The sequence below is a fragment of the Nerophis ophidion genome, linkage group LG16 (assembly GCF_033978795.1).
Source record: "Nerophis ophidion isolate RoL-2023_Sa linkage group LG16, RoL_Noph_v1.0, whole genome shotgun sequence".
Lineage (NCBI taxonomy): Eukaryota > Metazoa > Chordata > Actinopteri > Syngnathiformes > Syngnathidae > Nerophis > Nerophis ophidion.
The window spans coordinates 29,515,638-29,543,635 of NC_084626.1; the positions used below are offsets into that span (position 1 = coordinate 29,515,638).

The following is a 27,998-nucleotide window of genomic DNA, read 5'->3' on the forward strand; positions in this document are numbered from 1 at the left end:
AAATTCCAACAATGTGAATTCCTGGATTTTCGACTTTTTTTCCACATTCTGTCTCTCCCAGTTGAAGTGTACCTATGATGAAAATTACAGACCTCTGTCATCATTTTAAGTGGGAGAACTTGCACAATCGGTGGCTGACTAAATACTTTTTTGCCCCACTGTATGCTGGGAAAAAAATTTATAATGTAAAAGGGTAATTTTTTTTGCCCTTTCAGTAAATTGTTGGTCATAATTTTTGTTGTGTTACTCCACAATACATGATTTTTCTCAATATTATTTATGTGTATTTCAATGCCCAATTCTTTATACTGGCAGTTATTCAACAATACCCCCAAAACCAAACAGGACATATAAGTCCTTTATTCTTCGAAGGGCATAAAAAAACATTTTGGAGGCATATTATTTTTCACTTTTGTTTGCTTAATCAACTTTAGCCATAAACAAAAAAAATGCTAAACATTTAATAATGTTTTATTTTATTTTTTATTATAAACTCTTTGAAGGTATTTTGATCAAATGATATACCTGTGACATTATCTGATCAAAAGGCTTTTAAAATGGTCAACATAAAATATAAGAAAATGTTCATATTATTATTATTAGGGATGGCGTGGCGCAGTGGGAGAGTGGCCGTGCGCAACCCGAGGGTCCCTGGTTCAAATCCCACCTAGTACCAACCTTGTCACGTCCGTTGTGTCCTGAGCAAGACACTTCACCCTTGCTCCTGATGGGTGCTGGTTGGCGCCTTGCATGGCAGCTCCCTCCATCAGTGTGTGAATGTGTGTGTGAATGGGTAAATGTGGAAATAGTGTCAAAGCGCTTTGAGTACCTTGAAGGTAGAAAAGCGCTATACAAGTACAACCCATTTATTATTACTATTAATATTATAATACTTTTTTTAAGATTGAATTTTATTGATTTTTTTTATTGCAAAAATTGTAAAAAAAAAAAAAAAAAATCTCAGCTACATTCGGGTGGTAGAGTGTACCCCGCCTACCGCTCAAATGCAGCTGAGGTAGGCTCCAGCGACCCCCTGCCACCCCAAAAGGGACAAGCGGTAGAAAATGGATAGATGGATGGAAAAAAAAAACACCCTTCAAAAACTTAAGGACTTTTATGTCCTGTTTTGAAGACTACGAAATTGAAAGTGAGAACGGCTCATACGTTAGTGACCATTTTGTGATAGAAAATCTTCAATATAATATACAGAAAACCAGCATATACTGTACTTAACAGTTTGTAAAGCAGCACAGTGTTACCTCAGTGTTTACCTTTTTATATGATTCCGTTTTTGACATTTTTTCGTCAAAATTTTGCATATACCATCTTGTTAAAAATTGCATGTGACTAACAAGTCTCTTTGCCCTTGTCCAAACAAACAAACCTGCATGTGCATTTACGACTGCAAAATAAGCCGCTATGGGGCCAGAGAAAGTTGTGAGTGCCAGCCAGTTAATAGACAAGGTAAGAAACAATATTGGATTCAAGAGAGAACTTGTTGCAAAGTAGAAAGGTGGCATCCGTGTGTCTCCTCAGAGTCCCCTCTCTGCTAATCGCTGTTTACGCCAACAAGCTTGAGATGTCGCATACGTGAACAAGTTAAGTCCTCTGAACAACTCTATGAAGTGAACGACCAGAACCGGTTTACAGTTGCGGGCCGTTTTCAAATGCAAATTGCCCAGGTTGCCTTCACATCCGTGCCACCTGACAGGACTCGAGTCACATGGACTCCAGACCCCACTACATCACCAAGAGTCAAAGGAAACAGAGGAACGTTTGGAGGCACTTTTCTGTGTCACTGTTTTGCAATGGATTTGTCAAAAGTAGCCTAGTTCAGGTGTACACACACCAGGTAGGGAAGTACAATTTTGCAATTACATTTATATAGTGTGCTCATTTTTGGATGGAAATATTAAATTTGTAGGCCAACATTTTTGCTATCAACTTTTTTGTTCAAGTTGACCGGCAAGAAGGTTGATTGTAACTTCAGTAGTTTTTATTCTGCCACAAAGCTTCTCAGGTGACATAAAATTACAAATAATGATTTCACTTTCAGAGCATGGGGTTAAGGTAAAACTTATGATTATTGTGTCATAATAGATATTTTTGAATATTTTCCACAAATAGAATATAAATTGGTATACAATTATATTATTATTAATAACGATATTAAGTATATTAATTTAATTGAATTATATATAGCGCTTTTCTCTAGTGACTCAAAGCGCTTTACATAGTGAAACCCAATATCTAAGTTATGGTTAAACCAGTGTGGGTGGCACTGGGAGCAGGTGGGTAAAGTGTCTTGCCCAAGGACACAACGGCAGTGACTAGGATGGCAGAAGCAGGAATCGAACCTGCAACCCTCAAGTTGCTGGTACGGCCACTCTACCAACCGAGCTATACCGCCCCATTAAGTATTATTCCTAAACACATCTTATCTTTTTACTGCTACCAGGAATTATATCCGTGATATAACAGATATAACAGTTCGAGCTGCCACCTCAGTAGAAGCTTTTAAGTCTCACCTTAAAACTCATTTGTATACTCTAGCCTTTAAATAGACCCCCATTTTAGACCAGTTGATCTGCCGTTTCTTTTCTTTTTCTCCTCTGTCCCACTATCCCTTGTGGAGGGGGTCCATGGATGAAGTACTGGCTGTCCAGAGTCGGGACCTAGGATGGGCCGCTCGTCCAGAGTCGGGACCCAGGATGGACCGCTCGCCTGTGTATCCGCTGGGGACATCTCTACGCTGCTGAACCGCCTCCGCTTGGGATGGTTTCCTGTTGGTTCCACTACGGATTGGACTCTCACTACTGTGTTGGATCCACTTTGGATTGAACTTTCATACTATTTTCTACAAACTTTCATAGAACTTACACAGTATCATGTTTGACACGCTCGACATCCATTGCTTTCGGGCCCCTGGGTCCTCTCCAAGGTTTGTCATAGTCATCACTGTCACCGACGTCCCACTGGGTGTGAGTTTTCCTGGCCCTTATGTGGGCTCTACTGAGGATGTCGTTGTGGTTTGTGCAGCCCTTTGAGACACTAGTGATTAAGGGCTATATGAATAATCATTGATTGATTGATAAAAACGTATGACATTTTTTAAAAAGCCTGACACATTATAATTGATTTTTTTTTCCAAAGAAAATCGTTACTAGCAGTTGTAACACAAAATGTGGATTAAAATAATTTCAATTTGATTAAATATTTTATTTATTTCGAAGAGCTTCAAGAAAATGCCAAGAGCGTGCGAAAAAGTAATCAGAGCAAAGGGTGGCTATTTTGAAGAAACTAGAATATAAAACATGTTTTCAGTGATTTCACCTTTTTTTGTTAAGTACATAACTCCACATGTGTTCATTCATAGTTTTAATGCCTTCAGTGACAATCTACAAAGTAAATAGTCATGAAAATTAAGAAAAAGCATTGAATGAGGAGGTGTGTCCAAACTTTTGACCTGTACTGTATAACCAAATATTTTCAGTATTTTTAAAACTAATTTAAAATATCCAAACAACAGAAAAAATAAGGGCCTATCATATTTTACCAGAAGTGTAGATAGAACCGTGTTACAGCACAAAGTAACCATATATTAACAGTAAATTTGCATGTAAATTAGAAATAGTTTTGACAAAATAATACAACCAAAAATGAGGCAATATGTTTGATGTTTGTCATGCCAGCCTCTCTCCAGCCTGCAAGCATGTCCTTTCAAAACAAGGCTCGACCCTTCACGAGGACATATTTGATGCTGAGAAGCAGGGCTGGTTGCACACATAAACGCGGCTTGGCTGATAAGTTATCAGTGACATTGCAGACCTCAGACCAGTCACCTGCTGCTGGCATCGCCAATGTTTAAACTCCCTGCACTTTGGTAGAAGAAGCGATCTTTCCTTTGGGGATTTTGTTGCAAGTGTAACAGCAAGAGTACAAGTCTTCAACTATGTAAAGACAAAAATCTTATTAACAAGTTGGCGGACTAGGACATATTTCATAAATTCATTGACAAGCACGATTCATATTTTTTCCTCCTCTAACTGCTCATCTGCTGTTTATCTGCAGCAAGCAACTCCTCTCGGAGGAACAAACGACAGGAGAGATTAGCAACCACAGGCCTTCTGAAATGCAAACACATGGATACGTTAGCGGCCCTCCCTGGGTTTGAACTGATGATCACATCTAAGTGTGAGCAAGATCACTTTGGTTTGACTAATTTAAAATCCCAACTGAGTTTCCATACATATTGTGTTCTATTCATAACTCAAGAGATCGCACATACACACACAATAATGTGCAGGCAATGACAAACTATACAAATGCCGGCAAGAATGATTAAATCACCAGACTCGGGGTGGTTGTTCAGTTATTTAAATTTAAAGAACAGACATGACAAAGAACTATTGTCATTTCACTTTCTGGCTTTAAGAAACACTATGGTACATGTTTAGTCTACTTAATACTTATTTTATTTATTTATTATTACTTATTTTACTGTTATATTGTTATTCCCATTGTTTTTATTCTTTTTGTAATATTTCTCTATTTTGTTTCCTTTTAAACCCCCATTATTTACTTTTTACTTTTTTCTTTAAATTGATCTCAACTCTGTACACTGCTGCTGGAATTTTAATTTTCCTGAAGGAACTCTCCTGAAGGAATCAATAAAGTACTATTTATCTATCTAATACCTGCATTATCCTTTCCATCCTTTGAAACTAAGCTACTGTGTGGAACATTTTCTCTTGTGGATCAAGAAAGTTTGTCTAAGTGTAAAAAAACTAATATATACAGTACAGGCAAAAAGTTTGGACACACCTAATTCAATGTGTTTTCTTTATTTTCATGACTATTTACATTGTAGATAGTCATTGAAGGCATCAACACTATGAATGAACACATGTGGAGTTATGTACTATGTAAAAGGTGAAATAACTGAAAACATGTTTTATATTTCTAGTTTCTTCAAAACAGCCACCCTTTGCTCTGATTACTGCTTTGCACACTCTTGGCATTCTCTCGATGAGCTTCAAGCACACCCGTGAAGTCAAAACCATTTCCGGTGATGACCTCTTGAAGCTCATTGATCAGCACTCTATCACTCAGTATGTTTGTTGTGTTACATACTAAGTTAGTACACAGGTGTCGCACCAAGGAAGTCAAGAGGCAGTGAAATTTTCACTCTCCAACTGACAAGACAGGATGTAAAGCAGCTTTAGAAAGATAACACTTAGAGCAGTGGTTCTCAAATGGGGGTATGCATACCCCTGGGGGTACTTGAAGGTAAGCCAAGGGGTACGTGAATTTTTTAAAAAATATTCTAAAAACAGCAACAATTCAAAAATCCTTTATACATATATTTATGGAATAATACTTCAACAAAATATGAACTTCATAAACTGTGAAAAGAAATGCAACAATGCAATATTCAGAGTTGACAGCTAGATTTTTTGAGGACATGTTCCATAAATATTGATGGTAAATATTTCTCTTTTTGTGAAGAAATGTTTAGAATTAAGTTCATGAATCCAGATGGATCTCTATTACAATTCCCAAAGAGGGCACTTTAAGTTGAGGATTACTTTTATGTGGAGAAATCTTTATTTATAATTGAATCACTTGTTTATTTTTCAACAAGTTTTCAGTTATTTTTATGTCTTTTTTTCCAAATAGTTCAAGAAAGACCACTAAAAATGAGCAATATTTTTGCAGTGTTACACAATTTAATAAATTAGAAACTGATGACATGATAATGTATTTTACTTCTTTGTCTTTTTTTCAACCAAAAATGCTTTGCTCTGAATTAAAAAAATGTTCACAGGGGGTACATCACTGAAAAAAGGTTGAGAACCACTGACTTAGAGTACGGTATATTGTGTGTGTACTTCACTGTCATGTATTTGGCACTACTATTACTACGTTATTTACACTTGCGCTTCATTAGGATAAGTAACATGCTCACAGTCAGAAATCCAATTAGATTTTCTATCATCTTGTTTCTAAATTTAGGGCAGTGTGACCCATGGCACATTGTAGAGCTAAAATTAAACAAACTGAGCAAAAATCCGCAGAAAAATACCATGTAAAATAGATAAGGCTGATATAGGGACGGCGTGGCGCAGTGGGAGAGTGGCCGTGCGCAACCCGAGGGTCACTGGTTCAAATCCCACCTAGAACCAACCTCGTCACGTCCGTTGTGTCCTGAGCAAGACACTTCACCCTTGCTCCTGATGGGTGCTGGTTGGCGCCTTGCATGGCAGCTCCCTCCATCAGTGTGTGAATGTGTGTGTGAGTGGGTAAATGTGGAAGTAGTGTCAAAGCGCTTTGAGTACCTTGAAGGTAGAAAAGCGCTATACAAGTACAACCCATTTATCATTTATTTATCATTTATATTGATACTAATAGGTGATAATAACATACCTAATTTGAATATATGCCCTCCTGAGAACCAGTGTCCTCTGCAGTGCACATGGGTTTTTTGTTCTGTCTTTTTTCAGAGTAGCACTTTTTCTGAAAAATTTCACTGCAGAAATCTGAATTATTAATAAGTTATGGAACTTTAAGCCTTTTAACAACATTTTTTCAAATATAAATATATTGTAAGTATGTAAGTCGTCCCGGCACATCCTTTGATTTTTCAATAGTTGACCCTCTGTAGAAAAAATTTGAGAGCGCAGGCGTCAAACTCAATGCAAGATATGGCCCACATCATCTAATGTGGCCTGCCTCATTTAATGTGGCCTTGAAATGTGCATCAATAAAGCAATTTATTGTATTTTTTAAAGAATAATTGCATGTACTGCAAGCAATTGTATATCTTCTAAACTGTATTAACTGATCATGCTACAAATATCATATATTCTCCGTAACATTTTTTAAATGATAAATGAATAAATAAATGGGTTGTACTTGTATGGCGCTTTTCTACCTTCAAGGTACTCAAAGCGCTTTGACACTACTTCCACATTTACCCATTCACACACACATTCACACACTGATGGAGGGAGCTGCCATGCAAGGCGCCAACCAGCACCCATCAGGAGCAAGGGTGAAGTGTCTTGCTCAGGACACAACGGACGTGACGAGGTTGGTACTAGGTGGGAATTGAACCAGGGACCTTCGGGTTGCGCACGGCCACTCTTCCGTTGCACCACGCCGTCCCTTTATTAAAATAAAATATTACATACTGTTTCCGCTTGTCATCTTGATTCCTGATTTCAAACCAAGTTATCCACCAATCTGGACATGAGTAAAAATATAACGATGGAATGGCAATTGTTTAATATCTTGAAATTGTACATTTATATTCCTACATATTCACCAATACACAAGGCCCACCCGCCAAAGGCAGTTTTAACTGCGATGTGGCCCTGAATAAAATATATGTTTTAATATTCCTGACCTAAATAAAGAATGCATTTTCTTATGATAGGTCTGAAAATTGAAGTTAATTGATATGTACTGGATGTAATGCCTATAATGAAAAGGCAAGCAAAATGTAAAATAAAGATAGATTAAATCTGTAATTAATTTTAAATGGTGATTCTGAATAGACGGAAACTTACCGTAAAAAAGCTGTTGTTCATGTGAGGTAGTTTGAGCATACAGGTTCATTTTAGATAGAATGTTGTGCAAAAGTTATGTGATAACAAGTATTTGAATAATTAAGTCACCAATTAAAGGCTCAACGTGTTTTTGCCGTTCATTCACTGGTTAGTGCCCAAACCAGAAGTTTCCAGTATTAACCTGACATTTTTTTTTTTACATTTTAAGAGTTTGTTTTTTTAATTACATGTGAGCAGTAAGCCTCACAATTAAGACACGTTTAAAACATTTGAATGTAAGATTTGGACTTTTTGAGTTGACCCCTTAAATACATGCTATTTACCAAGACCCACCTGTAGATGACCTGATACTAGACCCATGGAGAAAGTTTTAAGGAATCTCTCAAAACATTTTTGAAAAACTGATTTTTTTTTAAATACTCTGAGCAATAAGCGCCGCAAATATTACATTAAAAAATGTAATCTAATTTAACCACTAAAATAACGTTCTAATTTACGTTGACGCCCCTGTGAATAACCTGATACTAGTCCCGTTGGGGAAGCAATTTTTCAAACATTTCACTTCTTAACACATTGATACTGTATGATCATGAGATTTAATATGAAAGTTGTATCATAAAACATTACCCTACAAAGCAAATACTAATCAGTTTGTATTGACACTGTCACTTGTTTTAAAATATTAGTTTATTGCATTGTAAGCATACACCCCTCAGTGAATTTTCCACTCACTTCACTGGACGACTTGTTTAGTGTGCATTATACACACACAAGAAAGTTGTCTAGACATGACTGCCCCATGTTGTTAGACTTGAGTACTGCAAGTACAACCACTTTGCTGCGATCAACATTTTTGTGGAATTATCTGGTTATGTACAATATCAATTTTGACTTTACGTAGTCATGCCTGTTAGTTACATGCGCTATCTAAACCAATAAGTAAAAACAGGACTGAGAGAACAATATATTAATATTGTTGCTAAATACCAATTAGTTTAGTTTTTCTCAGATCAACAGTGTCCCATATCAGTTGATCTCTTTAATCATAGTAATAGTGATACATTTACTAATTGACCTTCAAGATGACAGAAAAAATGATACGGAAAAAGTACTTTTGATTTTATTAAATAACTGTTTATTAAATTTTGTACATTAGCAAGTTTCCAAATGAACACTGGCAATACAGTTCAAATATAAGTCCGCTCATCAAAAAATATATATCTCAGAAATGAGACCACATGTTTTTTTTTTAAAAGTGATACATAAAGTATATTCAACAATAACCTTTGGAACAATGTGAATGTGAGGTCATTTGACATTGTTGCCAAACAAAACGCATGCATCTTCACAAGTTGTTTTAATATATATACTGTATACATGTATATATAAATCAACTCCCTCTGGCCCCTTTAATGCAAAAAGAGACACACACTTTTCATTTGACAAGACAAAAAGGGAATGAGACTCCTTGCTCAGACAAAATTGATTCAAGGCACACTTGCCAAGAAGTTTTAAGCCTCTGTATTGGTGCTCAAAGGATCAACTTTGTTTACCTGTTCTGAGTTTTCTGATAATTCCGCTGGCTGCTGGCACTCAGTTTGAAGGTCCGAAATACCACTAGTGTCAAAAATGGGCATCGATTCCATTTCTGGTTCACTGTCAACTGTGTTTACCTGTCCCGATTTTTCTGTAGATTCTGCTGGCTGCTGGGATTCAACCTGCAGGTCTGAGTCACGGCTTGTGTTAGCAATAGGCATCGGTTCTATCTCTGAATCACTGTCAATCTTCTGCAGGTCCGAGTCACCACTTGTGTTAACAGTTGGCATCGGTTCCATTTCTGAATCACTGTCAATCTTCTGCATGGTCGAGTCACCACTTGTGTTAACAGTTGGCATCGGTTCCATTTCTGAATCACTAACTATCTTCTGCAGGTCCAAGTCACCACTTGTGTTAACAGTTGGCATCGGTTCCATTTCTGAATCACTGTCAATCTTCTGCAGGCCTGAGTCACCACTTGTGTTAGCAATGAGCATCCGTTCTATTTCTGATTCACTATCTTTGTCAAACTGTTCTGATTCCTCGGTTGATTCTGCTGGATGAAGGGGTTCAATCTTCTGCAAGTCAGAGTCACAACTTTTGTTAGCAATGAGTATCGGTTCTACTTCTAATTCAATGTCCTCTTTGTCAACCTGTTCTGATTCCTCGGTTGATTCTGCTGGATGAAGTGTTTCAATATTCTGCAGGTCAGAATCACCACTTGTCTTAGCAATGAGTATCGGTTCTGCTTCTGATTCACTGTCCTCTGTGTCAACATGATCCGATTTCTCGTTTGAGTCTGCTGGATACAGGGGTTGAATCTTCTGCAGGGTTGAGCTGTCACCGGTGTTATCAACGGGCAGCAATTCCTTTCCTGGTTCACCATCAATCGTGTTTACATGTTCCGACTTGTCTGTGGATCGTGTAACCTGTTGGGATTCGATCTGTAGGTTTGAGTCACCATTTTTGTCTGCAACAAGAATCGGTTCAATTTCTGGTTCACTGTCAGAGTCAATTAGGATGGGCTCAGTGCATGGGCTCGGCCTGGTAGAGGAGATGCGTTGAGGTAATCGTTTTTTACAGTTCTGTGTCTCAAGTTGATCAGTTTGGGTCATGTTTGGAGTACCAGATTTGAGTCCACCAGACTTCCCTTCTGCCGAGCCATCACGCGGAGTGTTCTCAAAGACCATGTCATGTTTCAACTTCTTGAGTGCCTGCATGTCAAAACCCAGCAGCACAGACACTTCTGATGTCTCGCATTGTTTTTTGCATGCATTTTGCATGGTTTCAAAGTGCTTACAAATGTCCGCTTTCCATATCCACAGACTAGCAGAAAGTTTCTTCTCCTCTTTAGGGGAAATGTAAGGTTTTTGATTGAAGTAGGCTTTTAGGAAGTTTTTACGAGCTTCGTAAGTCTTATGCTCATTGGTTTTAGGATCTAGAGCAAGGTCTCCCTGACCAGCTTTACTCAGCTTACTCAGTTTGATCTTCTTGGGGTTAGCTGTCAGATGTGTTGGTGTCTGTCTCTTAATGTTGCCTACTCCTGACATTTGAAGGGGCAACGCTGACTTAGGACCTTGTGTTGCCAGGTTCCTTCCTACTCCTCTGCACTGGACAAGATGCAGTGTAATTGTGGAAGCCACCATGTTACTAGTGTACACTCCCAAGCAATGAACGCACTTGTATGACAATCTTTTTTCAACGGGATGCATTGTTTGGAGTACTTGATGTCGGTGCCTCAGATGAATTGCCAAAGCATCAGGGACGGGATCTTTTAAAGTGGCGCAACATAGGGGACACATACTCCTGTCTGGCTGGTTGGCACCCATGACTGTACAATAAAAATTATCCAGCGTTTGAGTGTTTATCTCTGAAAATGTGGAAGGGGTTGCTTTGCCAAGAGGAGTGATCATGTTCAAAGGAGCTAAAGGCTGGTCGCTGCTATCGGACTCTTTCATATTAAAGGTGAGAACATGAAGCTGTATGTTTTCTTTGATGGTGAGATCAAAAGTTAAGGGCGATGCTCCCGGTGGTCCGACGTAACCTTCCGGGTGAACCCGGCGTTCATGTTCAAGGAGTTTTTCAACATTGTGGAAAGCAGAAAGACACTGCGGACAAGTGATGCCATGTATTAGCATGTGGTTGAGAAGGGTATCACTCGGCAGGTAGCGGTTACAAAGCAAACACTTGCTAGTGAAATTGTGGATTTTCATGATATACTTGGCCAGAGCCCACACTATCCTTGCCTTGTGCGCACTTTCAAAATGAGCACTGTAGAGGTTCTCCGGAAACAGCTCATTGCATACAGTGCATATCTTCCACTTCTGTGTTTGGGCTGTATTGAAACCAGGACCATTACTTTCAGCAGGAGGGGTGCTCATGGGGGGCTTGAACATGGCCTTTTTAGCCACACCCAAAGACTGAGCTTTATAAACAGGGGCCGCTGGCTTCAAGTAACCAATGGCTTGTTGTGCCTTTGCATTAACGCCAAGTGAGGAACCCCCGTTGACAATCATTGAGGATTTCTGAGACATGCTTGGCAAACTGGACACCAAAACATTAGAATGCCCAATCATGGCAGTTACTTGAGCACCAATGCGCTCATGGTATTCGATGACATGCTGCACAAGGGACTCGTAGCTTTTGGTGGTAAACCTGCAGCGTTTACATAGTATGTTATCGCCGTTGAAAGGAGCCCCATTTTGGACAGATGCTTTGGAAACCGTACCCAGATATGGTGTGGCAACATGCTTAAAATGGTCCCGATAAATGTGTCTCTTCACGCCATTGTAGAGTGTGTCACGGTACAGGCATTTTTTGCAATAGTACATAGGCCTTGCACCACTGGCGAGAGGCTTCCTTGCCTGCATCTGTCTCTGTCTGACTACATCGCTCCTATTAAACTGCTGTGCAAATAATCTCTCCTTGTGAAATATTCTTACATGAATCTCCAATGTGGTCTTGTTTGCAACAAATGCGCAAAAAGAGCAATTAAGAAGAAGTCTATTCCGCACCGTTCTTTTGTGCGCATTGCGGAAGTGATTCTGGTAGCTCTCGTAGTTTGCGGAGGAAAATCGACACACTCCGCAGCAAAAAGGCCTCGACCGATATTCCTGAATGGCAACAGGGGATACAACATATTATAATTTAATCTAAACAATGCACACACATTAAAGGCCTACTGAAACCCACTACTACCGACCACGCAGTCTGATAGTTTATATATCAATGATGAAATATTAACATTGGAAAACATGCCAACACGGCCGGTTTAGTTTACTAAATTACAATTTTAAATTTCCCGCGGAGTTTCCTGTTGAAAACGTAGTGGAATGATGACGCGTATGACGACACGTGTTTGTGACGTTATTGGTTGGAGGGGACATATCAGCCCAGCACCATTTAAGGCCAAAAGTCGTCTGTTTTCATCGCGCAATTACACAGTATTTTGGACATCTGTGTTGGTGAATGTTTTGCAATTTGACCAATTAATAATGGAGACGTCAAATAAGAATGCTGTTGGTGGAAAGCGGTGGATTGCAGCTGCTTTTAGCACCGAAACACAGCCGGTGTTTCTTTGTTTGTTGTGAAGCTTTAACACAGAGCGGTCAAGCGAACATGTTTCTCTACGTCAACCAGCAAGTTTTTGGATGGGAAAATTGTGATATTAAGTCGGCTCTTATCGGAGACTTGAGTGGATTACGCGACCTCATCCTGCAGCTCAAAAAGGCAGCAGTGATCTTGGCTCCTCGGCTTCTCTCAGAGACACTGGCGTTCACCGCAGCCATCCAACTTTCAGGTATGACTTTATTATCTCACTAAAATACCATTAACACAATAAGCAGATAAGGGATTTTCCAGAATTATCCTAGTAAATGTGTCTAATTACATCTGAAACTCTCCCACTGCCGCCGCCTTTTTTTTTTGTGCGCTCCATCCAACTTTCCTTATCAACAAATATTTCATCCTTGCTAAAATAATAGGGAAATTGTCACTTTCTCGGTCCGAATTGCTCTTACTGCTGGTGGCTCACATTATAACCAATGTGAGGATGTGAGGAGCCCTCACACCGGTGACATCACGCGCACATCGTCTGCTACTTCCGGTACAGGCAAGGCTTTTTTATTAGCGACCAAAAGTTGCGAACTTCATCGTCGATGTTCTCTACTAAATCCTTTCAGCAAAAATATGGCAATATCGCGAAATGATCAAGTATGACACATAGAATGGACCTGCTATCCCCGTTTGAATAAGAAAATCTAATTTCAGTAGGCCTTTAAACAAAAATATGTTTACCTGGGGTTTAGAGTGAGCAGGATTCCATACACAGACATCAGTACATTCAGTCTCGTTGAACGTTTCATCATCCGGACTAAAGTCCTTAAAATCCTGTGGTAGGAAACAAACCACAAACAAAGAAACAAATGAATTAGAATTACATAAATACAAAAAACAGCTTATTGAACAAATCAAACTTAGACTCACCTTTATTACCTCCTTGCAATACTCCAAACCAATATCTTCGAGGGCAACTTTAACTTTTGTCCTGGCTTTCCTGAGTGTCGTCAGGTCGTTCACTGGATTTTGATACATCTCTCCTAGCAAACAACAATAACATGCAGTCATGATGTTGTAAGCATTTCACCAATCTCGCGCACTTTGCAAATTATACGTCATTTCCATTGTGCGCAAGCAATTTGCATATCGCAAGACGAGATTTAAGACGAGATTTAGTGGATGGTTTAGTCAGTAACCCTACATTATAATATTTTATAAATAGTAAACCAAATTGTGGTAGTAGTTTAGTCGTGGATGTACACTGTATAGTTGTTAGGGTTGGACTGATTTGAGGGCAATACTCAGTTATATTGTCCCGACTACAAATTAATTGATTTACATAAGTATTTAATAAATAATTTTGCCACCAAAAACATGTATTTGCGCCAATTGATTTGCAAAATGTGCACCACACACTATTCAAATATATAGCTAGAAGCAATTTGCAAAAAGATTGCGCATTATACAAATTTGCTCACATTGGTATTGTGCCTACAACAATGATAAGCGGGATCGTTCGATAATCATGCTTTTATCATACTAAAAACTGCTAATGGAAGACATAACTGACCGACTTCGCACCATGTGATGATCGACAATAAGGCCTGATGTTTCGACGGGTAAGCCTCGATAAAAGCGCTTTTTTTTTAATGATCGAGGATGAATCTTCCAGTAATTGCGATGAGGAATATGTCATATAGCTATAAGCTGCCAATGCCCACTATTATCGGAGCAAGTACAGAGTACAATCAATGTAGCTTTTAGTAGCCACCTTTTTCCCGCCAGCGTTTGCTCATTGTTAGCTTCACTAGGCTGGGTTAGCCTTTTGAACGTCATCGCATCCTTTCTTGTTTTTTTAACCGTTGTGACTTCACCCGGTCTGAGTCATTTCTACTCACCTCACAAAAAAACCAAGTGGCCCGGTAACCTCACTACACAAAAGGCTAAAAGATTATTTTGCGGCCTGGTGATATTTCTTCGGCGGAAAAAAAAAGCCGGTGGGGATGCTCTTGCTTCTCCGCGAGCAGCCAGCTAGCAGCCAGCTAGCTTCACAGCCGCTCGCACGACACCAGCAAGCCGACCGGGATGTAAGTCATGGATATCAGTGGGGAAAACAACGTCCTCCTCAAAAAAAAATCTCAGCACCACCCAGTGTTCTGTGTAAAATGTTGCACCGGTGGACAATTGAAACCTGCTAGCTCGTGGTGTCAAACCAAAGTAAGCCTACTCGAAATCCAAAATGGCGTGTGTGAGGGGGGGCGGAAGTCGTAAGAGGCAGGCAGCGCTATTCTGCTAGCGATTTGTATATTTAATTTGTACATCATTCGTAAAATAAACACTTGTTTTATTTAAATCTTGGAATAAACACTCAGAAAGAAATGGCACATAACCCCTCGTACAGAGCAAACATTGCAATATATATTTTTTTTAGTTCTCAGTAAAGCAGCGGTTCTCAAATGGTGGTACGCGTACCCCTGGGGGTACTTGAAGGTATGCCAAGGGGTACGTGAGATTTTTTTTTAGTTTTCTAAAAATAGCAACAATTCAAAAATCCTCCATAAATATATTTATTGAATGATATTTCAACAAAGTATGAATGTAAGTTCATAAACTGTGAAAAAAAAACAATGCAATATTCAGTGTTGACAGCTATGTTTTTTGTGGACATGTTCCATAAATATTGATGTTAAAGATTTTTTATTTTTTTTTGAGAAGAAATGTTTAGAATTAAGTTCAAGAATCCAGATGGATCTCTATTTCAATCCCCAAAGAGGGCACTTTAAGTTGATGATTGCTTTTATGGGTAGAAATCTTTATTTATAATTTAATCCATCCATTTTTTACCGCTTACTCCCTTTTGGGGTCGCGGGGGGGGCGCTGGCGCCTATCTCAGCTACAATCGGGCGTAAGGCGGGGTACACCCTGGACAAGTCGCCACCTCATCGCAGGGCCAACATAGATGGACAGACAACATTCACACTCACATTCACACACTAGGGCCGATTTAGTGTTGCAAATCAACCTATCCCCAGGTGCATGTCTTTGGAAGTGGGAGGAAGCCGGAGTACCCGGAGGGAACCCACGCATTCACGGGGAGAACATGCAAACTCCACACCACGACATCAGGACCTTCGTATTGTGAGGCAGACGCACTAACCCCACTTCCACCGTTATAACTTCTTTATTTTTCAACAAGTATTTAGTTATTTTTTATATCTTTTTTTCCAAATAGTTCAAGAAAGACCACTACAAATGAGCAATATTTTGCACTGTTATACAATTTAATAAATCAGAAACCGATGACGGAGTGCTGTATTTTACTTCTTTATCTCTTTTTTTTTAACCAAAAATGCTTTGCTCTGATTAGGGGGTACTTGATTTAAAAAATGTTCACAGGGGGTACATCACTGAAAAAAGGTTGAGAACGACTGCAGTAATGATTGGCCCCAAATAATTGATGTCATACTATGTTTTACTCGGAATAAATTACACAACAATAACATTGAATTTGACACTAACGAATTAACTAAACATATTGAACATGTTAAATTAAACAGATGAAAGAATGTCCAGGCTATGATATTTCATTATTTTTTTAAGAGGCAGGCAGCGCTATTCTGTTAGCGATTTTTATATTTAATTTGTACTTCATTCGTAAAATAAATACTTATTTTTTAAAATCTTGGAATAGACACTCTGAAAGAAATGGCACATAACCTCTTGTACAGAGCAAATTAACATTTCAATACTTTTTTTTTTAGTTTTCAGTAATGATTGACCCATACTTGCCAACCCTCACGGATTTTCCAGGAGACTCCCGAAATTCAGCGCCACTACCAAGACAAATTTTTTCCCGAAAATCTCCCGAAATTCAGGCGGAGCTGGAGGCCACACAAACAGTGTGTCTGCCCAATGATGTTATAACTGTAGAATGATCGAGGGCGAGTTCTTGGTTTCTTATATGGGTTTATTGTTAGGCAGTTTCATTAACATCCTCTCAGCGCGGTAACAACACACAACAACAGCAGTCACGTTTTCGTCTACCGTGAAGCAGTTTGTCTGCCGTAAACAGCAAAATTGTGACACTCTTAAACAGGACAATACTGCTATCTACTGTACATGCATATGGTTAGAAAAATAGTGACAGAGAAAAGAACAAGGATGGAAAATTCAACCCTTAACTCAACAATGAGTAGATGAGTGTTAGCTAGAATTCACTGAAAGTCAAGTATTTCTTATATATATATATATATATATATATATATATATATATATATATATATATATATATATATATATATATATATATGAAATACTTGACTTGGTGAATTGTAGCTGTAAATATACTCCTCCCCTCTTAACCACGCCCCGCCCCGAAATCTGAGGTCTCAAGGTTGGTAAGTATGGATTGACCCCAAATAATTGATGTCATACTATGTTTTACTCGGAATAAATTACACAACAATAACATTGAATTTGACACTAACGAAATCAAGAGGCAGTCAGCGCTATTCTGCTAGTGATTTTTATATGTAATATGTACATCATTTGTAAAATAAATAATTATTTTTTAAAATATTGGAATAAACACTCAGAAAGAAATGGCACATAACCCCTAGTACAGAGCAAATTAACATTTCAATCCTTTTTTTTTTAGTTCTCAGTAATGATTGACCCCAAATAATTGATGTCATACTATGTTTTACTCAGAATAAATTACACAACAATATCATTGAATCTGACACTAACGAATCAATTAAACATATTGAACATGTTAAATTAAACAGATGAAAGAATGTCCAGGCTATGATATTTCATTATTTTTTATCATAAACACATTATGTTATTGTTTGTTATAGAGTGTATGAAAATTAATCACCCTGTTGTTATAGTTACATAATCTTAATTTTGCATCATATACTACTGCTGTATTTATTTATTTTTTCACTTATATTAAATCTCCTATTTTATTTGATTATAATCTCTTTATCACCTTTCAAGTATACATCCATCCATTTTCTTTCGCTTATTCGAGATCGGGTCGCGGGGACAGCAGCTTAAGCAGAGAAGCCCAGACTTCTCCCTCCCTAGCCACTTTGTCCAGCTCTTCCCGGGAATCCCGAGGTGTTCCCAGGCCAGCCGGGAAACATAGTCTTCCCAACATCTCCTGGGTCTTCCCTGTGGCCTCCTGTCGGTCGGGCGTGCCCTAAACATCTCCCTGGGGAGGCGTTCGGGTGGCATCATGACCAGATGCCCGAACCACCTCATCTGGCTCCTCTCGATGTGAAGGAGCAGCGGCTTTACTTTGTGTTCCTCCCGAATGACAGAGATTCTCGCTCTATCTCTAAAGGAGAATCCCGCCACCCGGCAGAGGAAACTAATTTCTGCTGCTTGTACCCGTGATCTTGTACTTTCGGTCATAATCCAAAGCTCATGACCATAGGTGAGGATGTGAACGTAGAGCGACTGGTGAATTGAGAGCTTTGCCTTCCGTCTCAGGTCCTTCTTCACCACAACGGATCGATACAACGTCCGCATTACTGAATACGCCGCACCGATCCCTGTCGATCTCACGATCCACTCTTTCATCACTCGTGTACAAGACTCAGATGTACTTGAACTCCTCCACTTCGGGCAAGATCTCCTCCCCAACTTGAAGATGGCACTTCCGAGTATCTATATTTTAATTTACTTGAAATTTTTCGACTTTTTGACTTTTTTTTTTTAACACTTTTCTGTTCTTTTTTCCTGCTTATACTGTGTATGTATTGATGCACCTTCCCTATTCTTTTTGAAAATGGTAAGCACAGGATGCATGAATTCTTGAAAAAAAGTAAATGTAAACAATGTAAACATTGGTGTTTTGTGATTGAACCAAATACTTTTCAGTAAAAACATAGTAGGGCATAAATAAGCATAATTATCAATCAGCTTTCCTGACTTATTTCATGACATAATTACAATATTCCAAAACAAAATGCAGTCGGCTGAGTGGACTACATAAGTTATTGTTAAATTCAGATTTTTCTACTTGCTCGGATTTCATAAAAATCTTTTAAAATAGACAAGAGCATGGAGACAGCGCTTCACACATTTTCCCTTATATACACCTCTCAGCCCCGAAAATAAGGTGAATCATCTTTTGAGACCTATGGCAGGGAAATGCAATTTTTTTTATTTAGGTCAGTGCAGTAAAATTATCCCCAATAGAAGGGCAAAATATTACAAATACCTTCTGTTATGATGCAATTCAGTGAAGTGTCTAAAAACATCCCTTCAGTATGCCCTTTGATCAGCACAGGAAAATGACTGTTGATAAATAATTTTAATACTGAACAGTCCTTATTTTAGTCAATATTCCTGTGGTTCCATCACCTCAAGGACAACAATGCGAGGTCCTGTCATCACCAGTGTGGTCACTGTCCTGTAGTCCAGATAGAGTACACACTGTCCATTCACCTGACACAAGAATTGCTGCACCTAGAACAAAGGGAAATATTTGGTTGTTATACTTTTTTGTCACTAGTATATGTTTTTTTTCCAATTTTAATGTGTATGACCTTTACTCCGGCAGCTGCTGCAGGGCTTCCAGGGTCAACAGCTTGCACATAACAAGGAGCTACTCCCCGAACAACAAAGCCCCAGCCTAGTGCATCGCCGGTCACCTGGGGTAATGGTGAGTAGACATTTTACAATAAATGTACTAGGAAACTATGATAAAAATGGGTTTGGTTTCTATGTTGGAAATACAAATTCTACTTGTTAAAAAAAAGGATTGTACAGCAAAATTCCTAGACAGAACTTTGGCAACATTATGGCAACGATAAAAGTTTTCATCACTTTCAATTGGAAGCAGCACTTTCCTCTATCTGCTGTGCTAGCTGAATGAGTTGGTATATTTATTTTATTCTTGCACTTATCCTGTTTGGGGGTCACAAGTGAGCTGGAGCCTTACTCAACTGACTTTCAGTGGAAGAAAAGGTATATATATACCTTGACTGATTCCAGCCAATCACCATTTAGACACACATTTACACCGATGGACAATTTAGAGCAGGGGTATCAAAGTCAAGGCCTGAAGGAATGAATTATCTATGTACCCTGGCCCCCCGGGATGATATTTGATTAGTATTAGATCCGGCCCGCAGGCCACAGCCGCATGCTCCTGTTTTGCACGCACCGATACTCCATCAGTGTTGGTGCCAGTAATTTTCAAATTTTCAAAATTGTCGATTGACCATCAAGTCATAAAAATTGGGTCCCATAGTATATTTTTGGGGACCCACTTTTTTGTAACCGTTTTGAAAACAAATAAATGTATGCATTATCCTGATATGTCTCACATTCTATATTGTGTTTTGGAAAAAGGTTGTCATGAATGTTACTCAATTCTTTAAAAAAAAATAATACAGAAGAAAACACATTTTTATGCATATGTAACCTTCCCGGTAAGGTTTATTCAGGTGTACTGGAGAGGAGGCTACGTCGGATAGTCGAACCTCGGATTCAGGAGGAACAGTGTGGTTTTCGTCCTGGTCGTGGAACTGTGGACCAGCTCTATACTCTCCGCAGGGTTCTTGAGGGTGCATGGGAGTTTGCCCAACCAGTCTACATGTGCTTTGTGGACTTGGAGAAGGCATTCGACCGTGTCCCTCGGGAAGTCCTGTGGGGAGTGCTCAGAGAGTATGGGGTATCGGACTGTCTTATTGTGGCGGTCCGTTCCCTGTACGATCAGTGCCAGAGCTTGGTCCGCATTGCCGGGAGTAAGTCGAACACATTTCCAGTGAGGGTTGGACTCCGCCAAGGCTGTCCTTTGTCACCGATTCTGTTCATAACTTTTATGGACAGAATTTCTAGGCGCAGTCAAGGCGTTGAGGGGTTCCGGTTTGGTGGCCACGGGATTAGGTCTCTGCTTTTTGCAGATGATTTGGTCCTGTTGGCTTCATCTGACTGAGGATCTTCAGCTTTCGCTGGATCGGTTCGCAGCCGAGTGTGAAGCGACCGGAATGAGAATCAGCACCTCCAAGTCCGAGTCCATGGTTCTCGCCCGGAAAAGGGTGAAATGCCATCTCCGGGTTGGGGAGGAGACCCTGCCCCAAGTGGAGGAGTTCAAATACCTAGGAGTCTTGTTCACGAGTGAGGGAAGAGTGGATCGTGAGATCGACAGGTGGATCGGTGCGGCGTCTTCAGTAATGCGGACGTTGTGGTGAAGAAGGAGCTGAGACGGAAGGCAAAGCTCTCAATTTACCGGTCGATCTGCGTTCCCATCCTCACCTATGGTCATGAGCTTTGGGTCATGACCGAAAGGATAAGATCACGGGTACAAGCGGCCAAAATGAGTTTCCTCCGCCGTGTGGCGGGGCTCTCCCTTAGAGATAGGGTGAGAAGCTCTGCCATCCGGGAGGGACTCAAAGTAAAGCCGCTGCTCCTTCACATCGAGAGGAGCCAGATGAGGTGGTTCGGGCATCTGGTCAGGATGCCACCCGAACGCCTCCCTAGGGAGGTGTTTAGGGCACGTCCAACCGGTAGGAGGCCACGGGGAAGACCCAGGACACGTTGGGAAGACTATGTCTCCCGGCTGGCCTGGGAACGCCTCGGGATCCCCCGGGAAGAGCAAGACGAAGTGGCTGGGGAGAGGGAAGTCTGGGTTTCCCTGCTTAGGCTGTTGCCCCCGCGACCCGACCTCGGATAAGCGGAAGATGATGGATGGATGGATGTAAATGTATTCAGTTATAAACATTCATTCACTTTCTTCTTTCCTTTATGGATCCAAACTTCACCGTTGCCAGTATTTTATATATATATATATATATATATATATATATATATATATATATATATATATATATATTCAGAATGTGTTTTTTTTCAATTTTGGCCAAAGTAAGACAAAGAAAACAATCTGAAGTTGTCTTTATTTTTTAGTTTTAATGGTCTGGCCAGCGAGTGAACAGATTTTCCTCCACGCGGCCCCTGAGTTAAAATGACTTTGACACCCCTGATTTAGAGTCTTACAACCTAAGCATGCAAACTATGCGGAAAAGTCAGAGCTTAATTAGAACCCTGAACAAATATGTATATTGATGATAATGAAATAATATTGACTGATGATAGTTTCAATACAGCAACTCACCGTCAAAACTCTCTTGGTGAAGGGGGCTCCTGGTGCCAGTAACTCTTCACAAGTATAATATATTTTGAGAACTGCAACAACATGAGGGTCATTTCTCCATATACAGTAGCTCAACCAAAAGACATTCATTTTAATTGGGCACTTGCCAGATTTAGGGTTGCATCTTATGATTGGGGTTAAGGAAAGTGGGACCATAGGGGGAAATCCAGCAGAGTGAAGCTGAAGGGAGCTCATGCTGCTTCGACGGCCACTGATCACCTGTTTCAGGTCCTTTCTGGCCCCCACTGTCATTCAAAAGTAGAGAAGGAGAAAATGCAAGCATGAGGGAAAATAATGCATATTTTTCTGACCTAACTGGAAAGCACCGTCAGCCTCCAGTGGTTGTTTTTTGGGCAGAAGAAAAGGACTTTCAGGGTGGTTGTCTTCATGTGTTGAGGCCGCTGTGCCCTCATCATTGTCTTGTTCGCTATCATTCAGCAGCTCAGACAGTCGTCGTCTGCGGCGAAAATTGATGCAAAACTGGTAAAGCAGTCCACTGTCAAAGAAATCATGTTTTTTGGCAACTGTTGGTGGAAGAGAGAAAGAACAAAAATAAAACAAAATACTTTAACAATAAGTTAATGAGTTTGAGACTACATTATATTTGTGCTGTTCCAGTGTTTCTTACATGACAGCAATCTATTTGGGGTTGTGGTGGTGAGAGAAGAGGGGTCTAATTGTCATACTTTGTCATTACGCATATATGCGTCATGCATGAAATTACAAACCCTGTTTCCATATGAGTTGGGAAATTGTGTTAGATGTAAATATAAACGGAATACAATGATTTGCAAATCCTTTTCAACCCATATTCAATTGAAATCACTTCAAAGACGAGATACTTGATGTTCAAACTCATAAACTTTATTTTTTTTGCAAAAAATAATTAACTTGGAATTTCATGGCTGCAACACGTGCCAAAGTAGTTGGGAAAGGACATGTTCATCACTGTGTTACATCACCTTTTCTTTTAACAACACTCAATAAACATTTGGGAACTGAGGAAACTAATTGTTGAAGCTTTGAAAGTGGAATTCTTTCCCATTTTTGTTTTATGTAGAGCTTCAGTCGTTTAACAATCCGGGGTCTCCGCTGTCATATTTTATGCTTCATAATGCGCCACACATTTTTGATGGGAGACAGGTCTGGACTGCAGGGGGGCCAGGAAAGCACCCACACTCTTTTTTTATGAAGCCACGCTGTTGTAACACTTGTCTTACTGAAATAAGCAGGGGCGTCCATGATAACGTTGCTTGGATGACAACATATGTTGCTCCAAAACCTGTATGGACCTTTCAGCATTAATGTTGCCTTCACAGATGTGTAACTTACCCATGCCTTGGGCACTAATATACCCCCATACCATCACAGATGCTGGCTTTTGAACTTTGCGCCTATAACAATCCAAATGGTTATTTTCCTCTTTGTTCTGGAGGACACCGAGTCCTGTTTCCAAATATAATTTGAAATGTGGACTCGTCAGACCAAAAAACACCTTTCCACTTTGAATCTATCTTAGGTGAGCTTGGGCCCAGCCAAGCCGGCGGCGTTTCAGGATATTGTTGATAAATGGCTTTGGCTTTGCATAGTAGAGTTTTAACTTGCACTTACAGATGTAGCGACCAACTGTAGTTACTGACAGTGGTTTTCTGAAGCGTTCCTGAGCCCATGTGATGATATCCTTTACACACTGATGTCGGTTTTTGATGCAGTACCGCCTGAGGGCTCAAAAGTCCGTAATATCATCGCTTACGTGCAGTGATTTCTCCAGATTCTCTGACCTTTTTGATGATTTTACGGATCGTAGACGGTAAAATTTCTAAATTCCTTGCAATAGCTCGTTGAGAAATGTTGTTCTAAAACTGTTCGACAATTTGCTTACAAAGTGGTGACCCTCACCCCATCATTGTTTGTGAATTACTTAGCATTTCATGGAAGCTGCTTTTATACCCAATCATGGCACCCAACTGTTCCCGATTAGCCTGCACACCTGTGGATGTTCCATATAAGTGTTTGATGAGCACTCCTCAACTTTATCAGTATTTATTGCCACCTTTCCCAACTTCTTTGTCACGAGTTGCTGGCATCAAATTCTAAAGTTAATTATTATTTGCAAAAAAAAAAATGTTTATCTGTTTGAACATCAAATATGTTGTCTTTGTAGCATGTTCAACTGAATATGGGTTGAAAATGATTTGCAAATCATTGTATTCCGTTCATATTTACATCTAACACAATTTCCCTACTCATATGGAAATGGGGTTTGTATAATAGACGTTGTAGGAGAGAGGAAAAATGTTGTGGGTAATGATGTCATTGTGACCAAAAAGATTACAGTTATCTTTATTATTGCAGTATTGCTGAATGTGCTCAAAAAGTACTTATACACAAACTGAAATTATTTGAACAAAGTTGTATTTAAGATACTATGAATAATAATAAATAGACACATGTAATATACTCCCGCAACCCCGAAAGGTAAAAGCGGTAGAAATGGATGGATGGATGTAATATACTTTCTTGGCAGAATAAACATTAAATATTGTTCTGGCTTCTTAAGAGCCATAATATTTTTGTTTGAGATTTTAAATATTTAACTTCTTCTGTTTTAATTCGTAAAGGTTTTAGTGTTTTTTTTAAGGATGAAGAAAAAAACAGGTGTTGGAGCATTTCACTTCCTGTTTATGTGACGTCACGCGAGTTCACTTTCTGTTGTTATTATTCTTTCAAGTACTGTATGTATCGGTGAAGAAAATAGCCTGTAGTTCAATGTGCACATGTAGCTCAGTTGCTCAAAAAATGTATGTGTTTATACAAGTTTAAATTTGGGTTATGTAGTTTCTTAATGGGGGAATATGTACATTTCTCCTGTATACATGTTAGCTTTTAAGATTGCTAGCAAGCTAGTGTTAGTTTGCTTCTCAAGTACATGAGCAGTGTCAGCAGTCCTTGAGTGTATCACATTTTGGTTCTCAATCATGGTTTTATGATCATTTCACTAATACTAACCGTCAGGCGTATTACTGTGGTTTATCATTATACCGTTTATCGTTACATCCCTAGTTGAGGGGGAGACAGAAAATGAGTATGAAACACAAAAGGTAAATGTGTTTAGAAATTGCTTCTTTTTTGTCATGTCACAAACAATATGGGGCTGAGTGCTTTTAAATTCAGGAGAAGAGCAATACTTGCTTTCATACCAGAGTTTCTAATAATACAAAACATCTCAAGATTTTCTGCGATGAGGTGGCGACTTGTCCAGGGTGTACCCTGCCTTCCGCCCGATTGTAGCTGAGATAGGCGCCAGCGCCCCCCGCGACCCCGAAAGGGAATAAGCGGTAGAAAATGGATGGATGGATGGATCTCAAGATTTTTTTGCTAGCGGCTTTTTGCTACATGGAAGGGTCTGAATACTCATTAAATAAAGTGCTAAAGTCCCTAAGTTGGCAAAACGGATCCCTCCTGCTACGTCTTCTTATTCTCTGATAGGCCAGGTGAGTATGATGGGTTTTATGATGCACAGTACCGTCAGCTTTTGTAAGCAGTTGTACAAACAAGCTACATCCACAGACAGTCCCATTATAAGGTGTTGAGGACAAACAGGTAGCACAAAATCTAATATATAGAGAAAATTGTGTTCCCTCACCATGCTGGATGATTCCATGCTCTTGTAAAGCACGGCACAACTCAAGTCCCCGGCGCCGGCTCTCTGCTTCTCCATTTTGAAGCAACCAATCGATTAACTGACAGCCAGGAAAGGAGCGTTGATAGGCAACACCTAGTTCCTCTCTCAGCTGCAGAATTGAGTGCTTGTCCCCTATGAGACTACATTAAGAGTATATAATTATGCAAACGTATGGAGTAAATAAATCATATGTAAAATAGCAATAATGGATTAGATTTATACAGTGCTTTTTTCATTGTGGTGGTGGTAAGATACACCTGTAGCCACAACTGCCCTGAGGTATAGACGGTAATGTGGCTGCCAGTTTGCAGCACGGGCTTCTTTGACCACCATCAAACATTCTTATACATTCATACACCATTTTGGGGGGAACTGGGAGCAAGGAGGGTGAAATTTTTAGCACAAGGAAACAACGTCAGTGACTAGGATGGCGGAACATTCATTCCCCAGGTGATAGACACCTTTAGACTGTTAATATCCAATACAATAGCTGCTTTTTAGACATCATAAAGCTTAGGGTTTTTTTTTTTCAAGCCTTTAGGATTTCGAAACATGATTGCAAACAGATGTCATGAAAACCGTACTAGTGAACCTCAGTACAGTGAAAAAGCAACTGCAAGTAGAGCATACAATTTCCCTAAATAGTATAGCAGAACAGGAGGTTGACACAAGTTTTAATGTCAATCTGTGGGGTGTCATAGTCCAAATTTGCTTAAAAAATACTTGAAATCATTTATTTTATTTTTAAGGAATCTTCATTTACTGTTGGGGGCATGATTTGATGAAGGGGTGTCTTTTAATGTCCTTCATTATAAGGACAAAATAGAACAAATGTCCATCTGTGGGGTATCATACTCCAAATTTGCTTAAAAAAGACTTGAAATAATTTATTTTATTTTTAAAGAATCTTCAGATACTGTTGGGGGCATGGTTTGATGAAGGGGTGTCTTTTAATGTCCTTGATTATAAGGAAAAAATAGAACCACCTTTCAGAGAAATATCAACATCCAAGTCAATATCAATAGTCATATTGTTGAATTACTACTTCTCTGAGCGTGTCAATCCAAACAATCAATCAATCAATCAATGTTTACTTATATAGCCCTAAATCACTAGTGTCTCAAAGGGCTGCACAAACCACTACGACATCCTCGGTAGGCCTACATAAGGGCAAGGAAAACTCACACCCAGTGGGACTGTAGTCAGCTGGAGGCGTGTCTTAATGAAATCAAACAATGGATGTCCGCTAACTTTTTGCAACTCAACGCCAAAAAAACGGAAATGCTGATTATCGGTCCTGCTAGACACCGACCTCTATTTAATAATACAACTCTAACATTTGACAACCAAACAATTAAACAAGGCGACTCAGTAAAGAATCTGGGTATCATCTTTGACCCTACTCTCTCCTTTGAGGCACACATTAAAAGCGTTACTAAAACGGCCTTCTTTCATCTCCGTAATATCGCTAAAATTCGCTCCATTCTGTCCACTAAAGACGCTGAGATCATTATCCATGCGTTTGTTACGTCTCGCCTCGACTACTGTAAAGTATTATTTTCGGGTCTCCCCATGTCTAGCATTAAAAGATTACAGTTGGTACAAAATGCGGCTGCTAGAGTTTTGACAAGAACAAGAAAGTTTGATCACATTACGCCTGTACTGGCTCACCTGCACTGGCTTCCTGTGCACTTAAGATGTGACTTTAACGTTTTACTACTTACGTATAAAATACTTAACACACTGTACTCAGATTTGTGCAGCATCTGTACTAAATATCAGTAGATTGGCATTTGTAAAGAAATGCCGACTGGATATAAATCATTGATACAGTAGTTAATTTGTTTTGCATGTTCCTTATCGTCAAAATTCTTACTGCTCATACAGTCGTTGTCCTCGCATGAATATTTTTACTTCTGTATTGAAGGGGAATGTGCCATCATCTTTGCGGAAACGGTAAAGCAGTTTGGCATCCTTGAACTCCGACCTCTTATCACAAACTACAAAAAAACAGAAATATTCCAAAAAAATGAATGCAATTTTTCTTTTATTCCTATCATTTTGTTGAGGCGCTTTGTTCCTACCATGGTGGACAATATCCTGGTCCATGAGGTGTTGCATCAGACAAACAGCTGTCACACGATCCGGCGCCTCCTTATGGCTCACAAGCCAATCTATGAGCTCCTGCGCTACGAAGCAATTTGGATACGTCCTGAGATGGTACCGTCTGTCTTTGATCAGTTTTCCATCATGAAGCTTCAGCCTTGAAGCAAAGTTGACACCAGCTATCTCATTTTGACAGGATTTGAAATATAACCATCTTTTCCCTCATACCTGAGTTGTTCTCCAGCAATCATAACTTCAGCCTTGTGTTGCCTCGCCATGGCTTTTCTCCTAATGCTACTTGCCCACTCCATGTTTGTCTATTGACCAGAGAGTAAGTAAAGCAAACGTTCACTTGTGGCCCTTATGTGTT

The 27,998-nt window shown here is 39.5% G+C and overlaps 2 protein-coding genes across 3 annotated transcripts; both read right to left on the minus strand.

The window, feature by feature from the left end:
* Positions 1-8,683: 8,683 nt before the first annotated feature.
* On the minus strand, positions 8,684-14,937 carry adnpa (activity-dependent neuroprotector homeobox a). Its single transcript, XM_061874845.1, has 4 exons — positions 14,564-14,937; positions 13,593-13,705; positions 13,404-13,496; positions 8,684-12,220 (listed from the first exon to the last, which is right to left on the minus strand). The coding sequence occupies exons 2-4, from the start codon at positions 13,698-13,700 to the stop codon at positions 9,083-9,085; spliced, it is 3,339 nt and encodes a 1,112-aa protein (XP_061730829.1). The 5' UTR covers positions 13,701-13,705; positions 14,564-14,937; the 3' UTR covers positions 8,684-9,082.
* Positions 14,938-18,817: 3,880 nt separating this feature from the next.
* si:dkeyp-97e7.9 (DEP domain-containing mTOR-interacting protein) lies at positions 18,818-27,998 on the minus strand. Of its 2 annotated transcripts, none has more exons than XM_061874847.1 (9): positions 27,857-27,998; positions 27,607-27,785; positions 27,399-27,522; positions 25,484-25,662; positions 22,164-22,361; positions 21,945-22,082; positions 21,799-21,869; positions 19,226-19,330; positions 18,818-19,145 (listed from the first exon to the last, which is right to left on the minus strand). In XM_061874847.1, the coding sequence occupies exons 1-9, from the start codon at positions 27,937-27,939 to the stop codon at positions 19,017-19,019; spliced, it is 1,206 nt and encodes a 401-aa protein (XP_061730831.1). In that variant the 5' UTR covers positions 27,940-27,998; the 3' UTR covers positions 18,818-19,016. The 2 variants fall into 2 exon arrangements, with proteins under 2 accessions (XP_061730831.1, XP_061730830.1); XM_061874846.1 differs by having other exon boundaries at positions 22,149-22,361.

What these genes read in the sequence shown, in the direction of transcription:
- si:dkeyp-97e7.9 (XM_061874846.1), bottom strand. Translation starts at nt 27,939, where the DNA reads ATGGAGTGGGCAAGTAGCATTAGGAGAAAAGCCATGGCGAGGCAACAC. An exon ending in GGACAACGACTGTATGAGCA is followed by an intron (nt 25,663 to 27,398) that starts GTAAGAATTTTG and finishes CTCTTAATGTAG; the next exon opens with TCTCATAGGGGACAAGCACT. An exon ending in CAGCAGCTGCCGGAGTAAAG is followed by an intron (nt 19,146 to 19,225) that starts GTCATACACATT and finishes CCTTTGTTCTAG; the next exon opens with GTGCAGCAATTCTTGTGTCA.
- adnpa (XM_061874845.1), bottom strand. Translation starts at nt 13,700, where the DNA reads ATGTATCAAAATCCAGTGAACGACCTGACGACACTCAGGAAAGCCAGG. An exon ending in ATTGCAAGGAGGTAATAAAG is followed by an intron (nt 13,497 to 13,592) that starts GTGAGTCTAAGT and finishes TTCCTACCACAG; the next exon opens with GATTTTAAGGACTTTAGTCC. An exon ending in CTGCTCACTCTAAACCCCAG is followed by an intron (nt 12,221 to 13,403) that starts GTAAACATATTT and finishes GTTGCCATTCAG; the next exon opens with GAATATCGGTCGAGGCCTTT.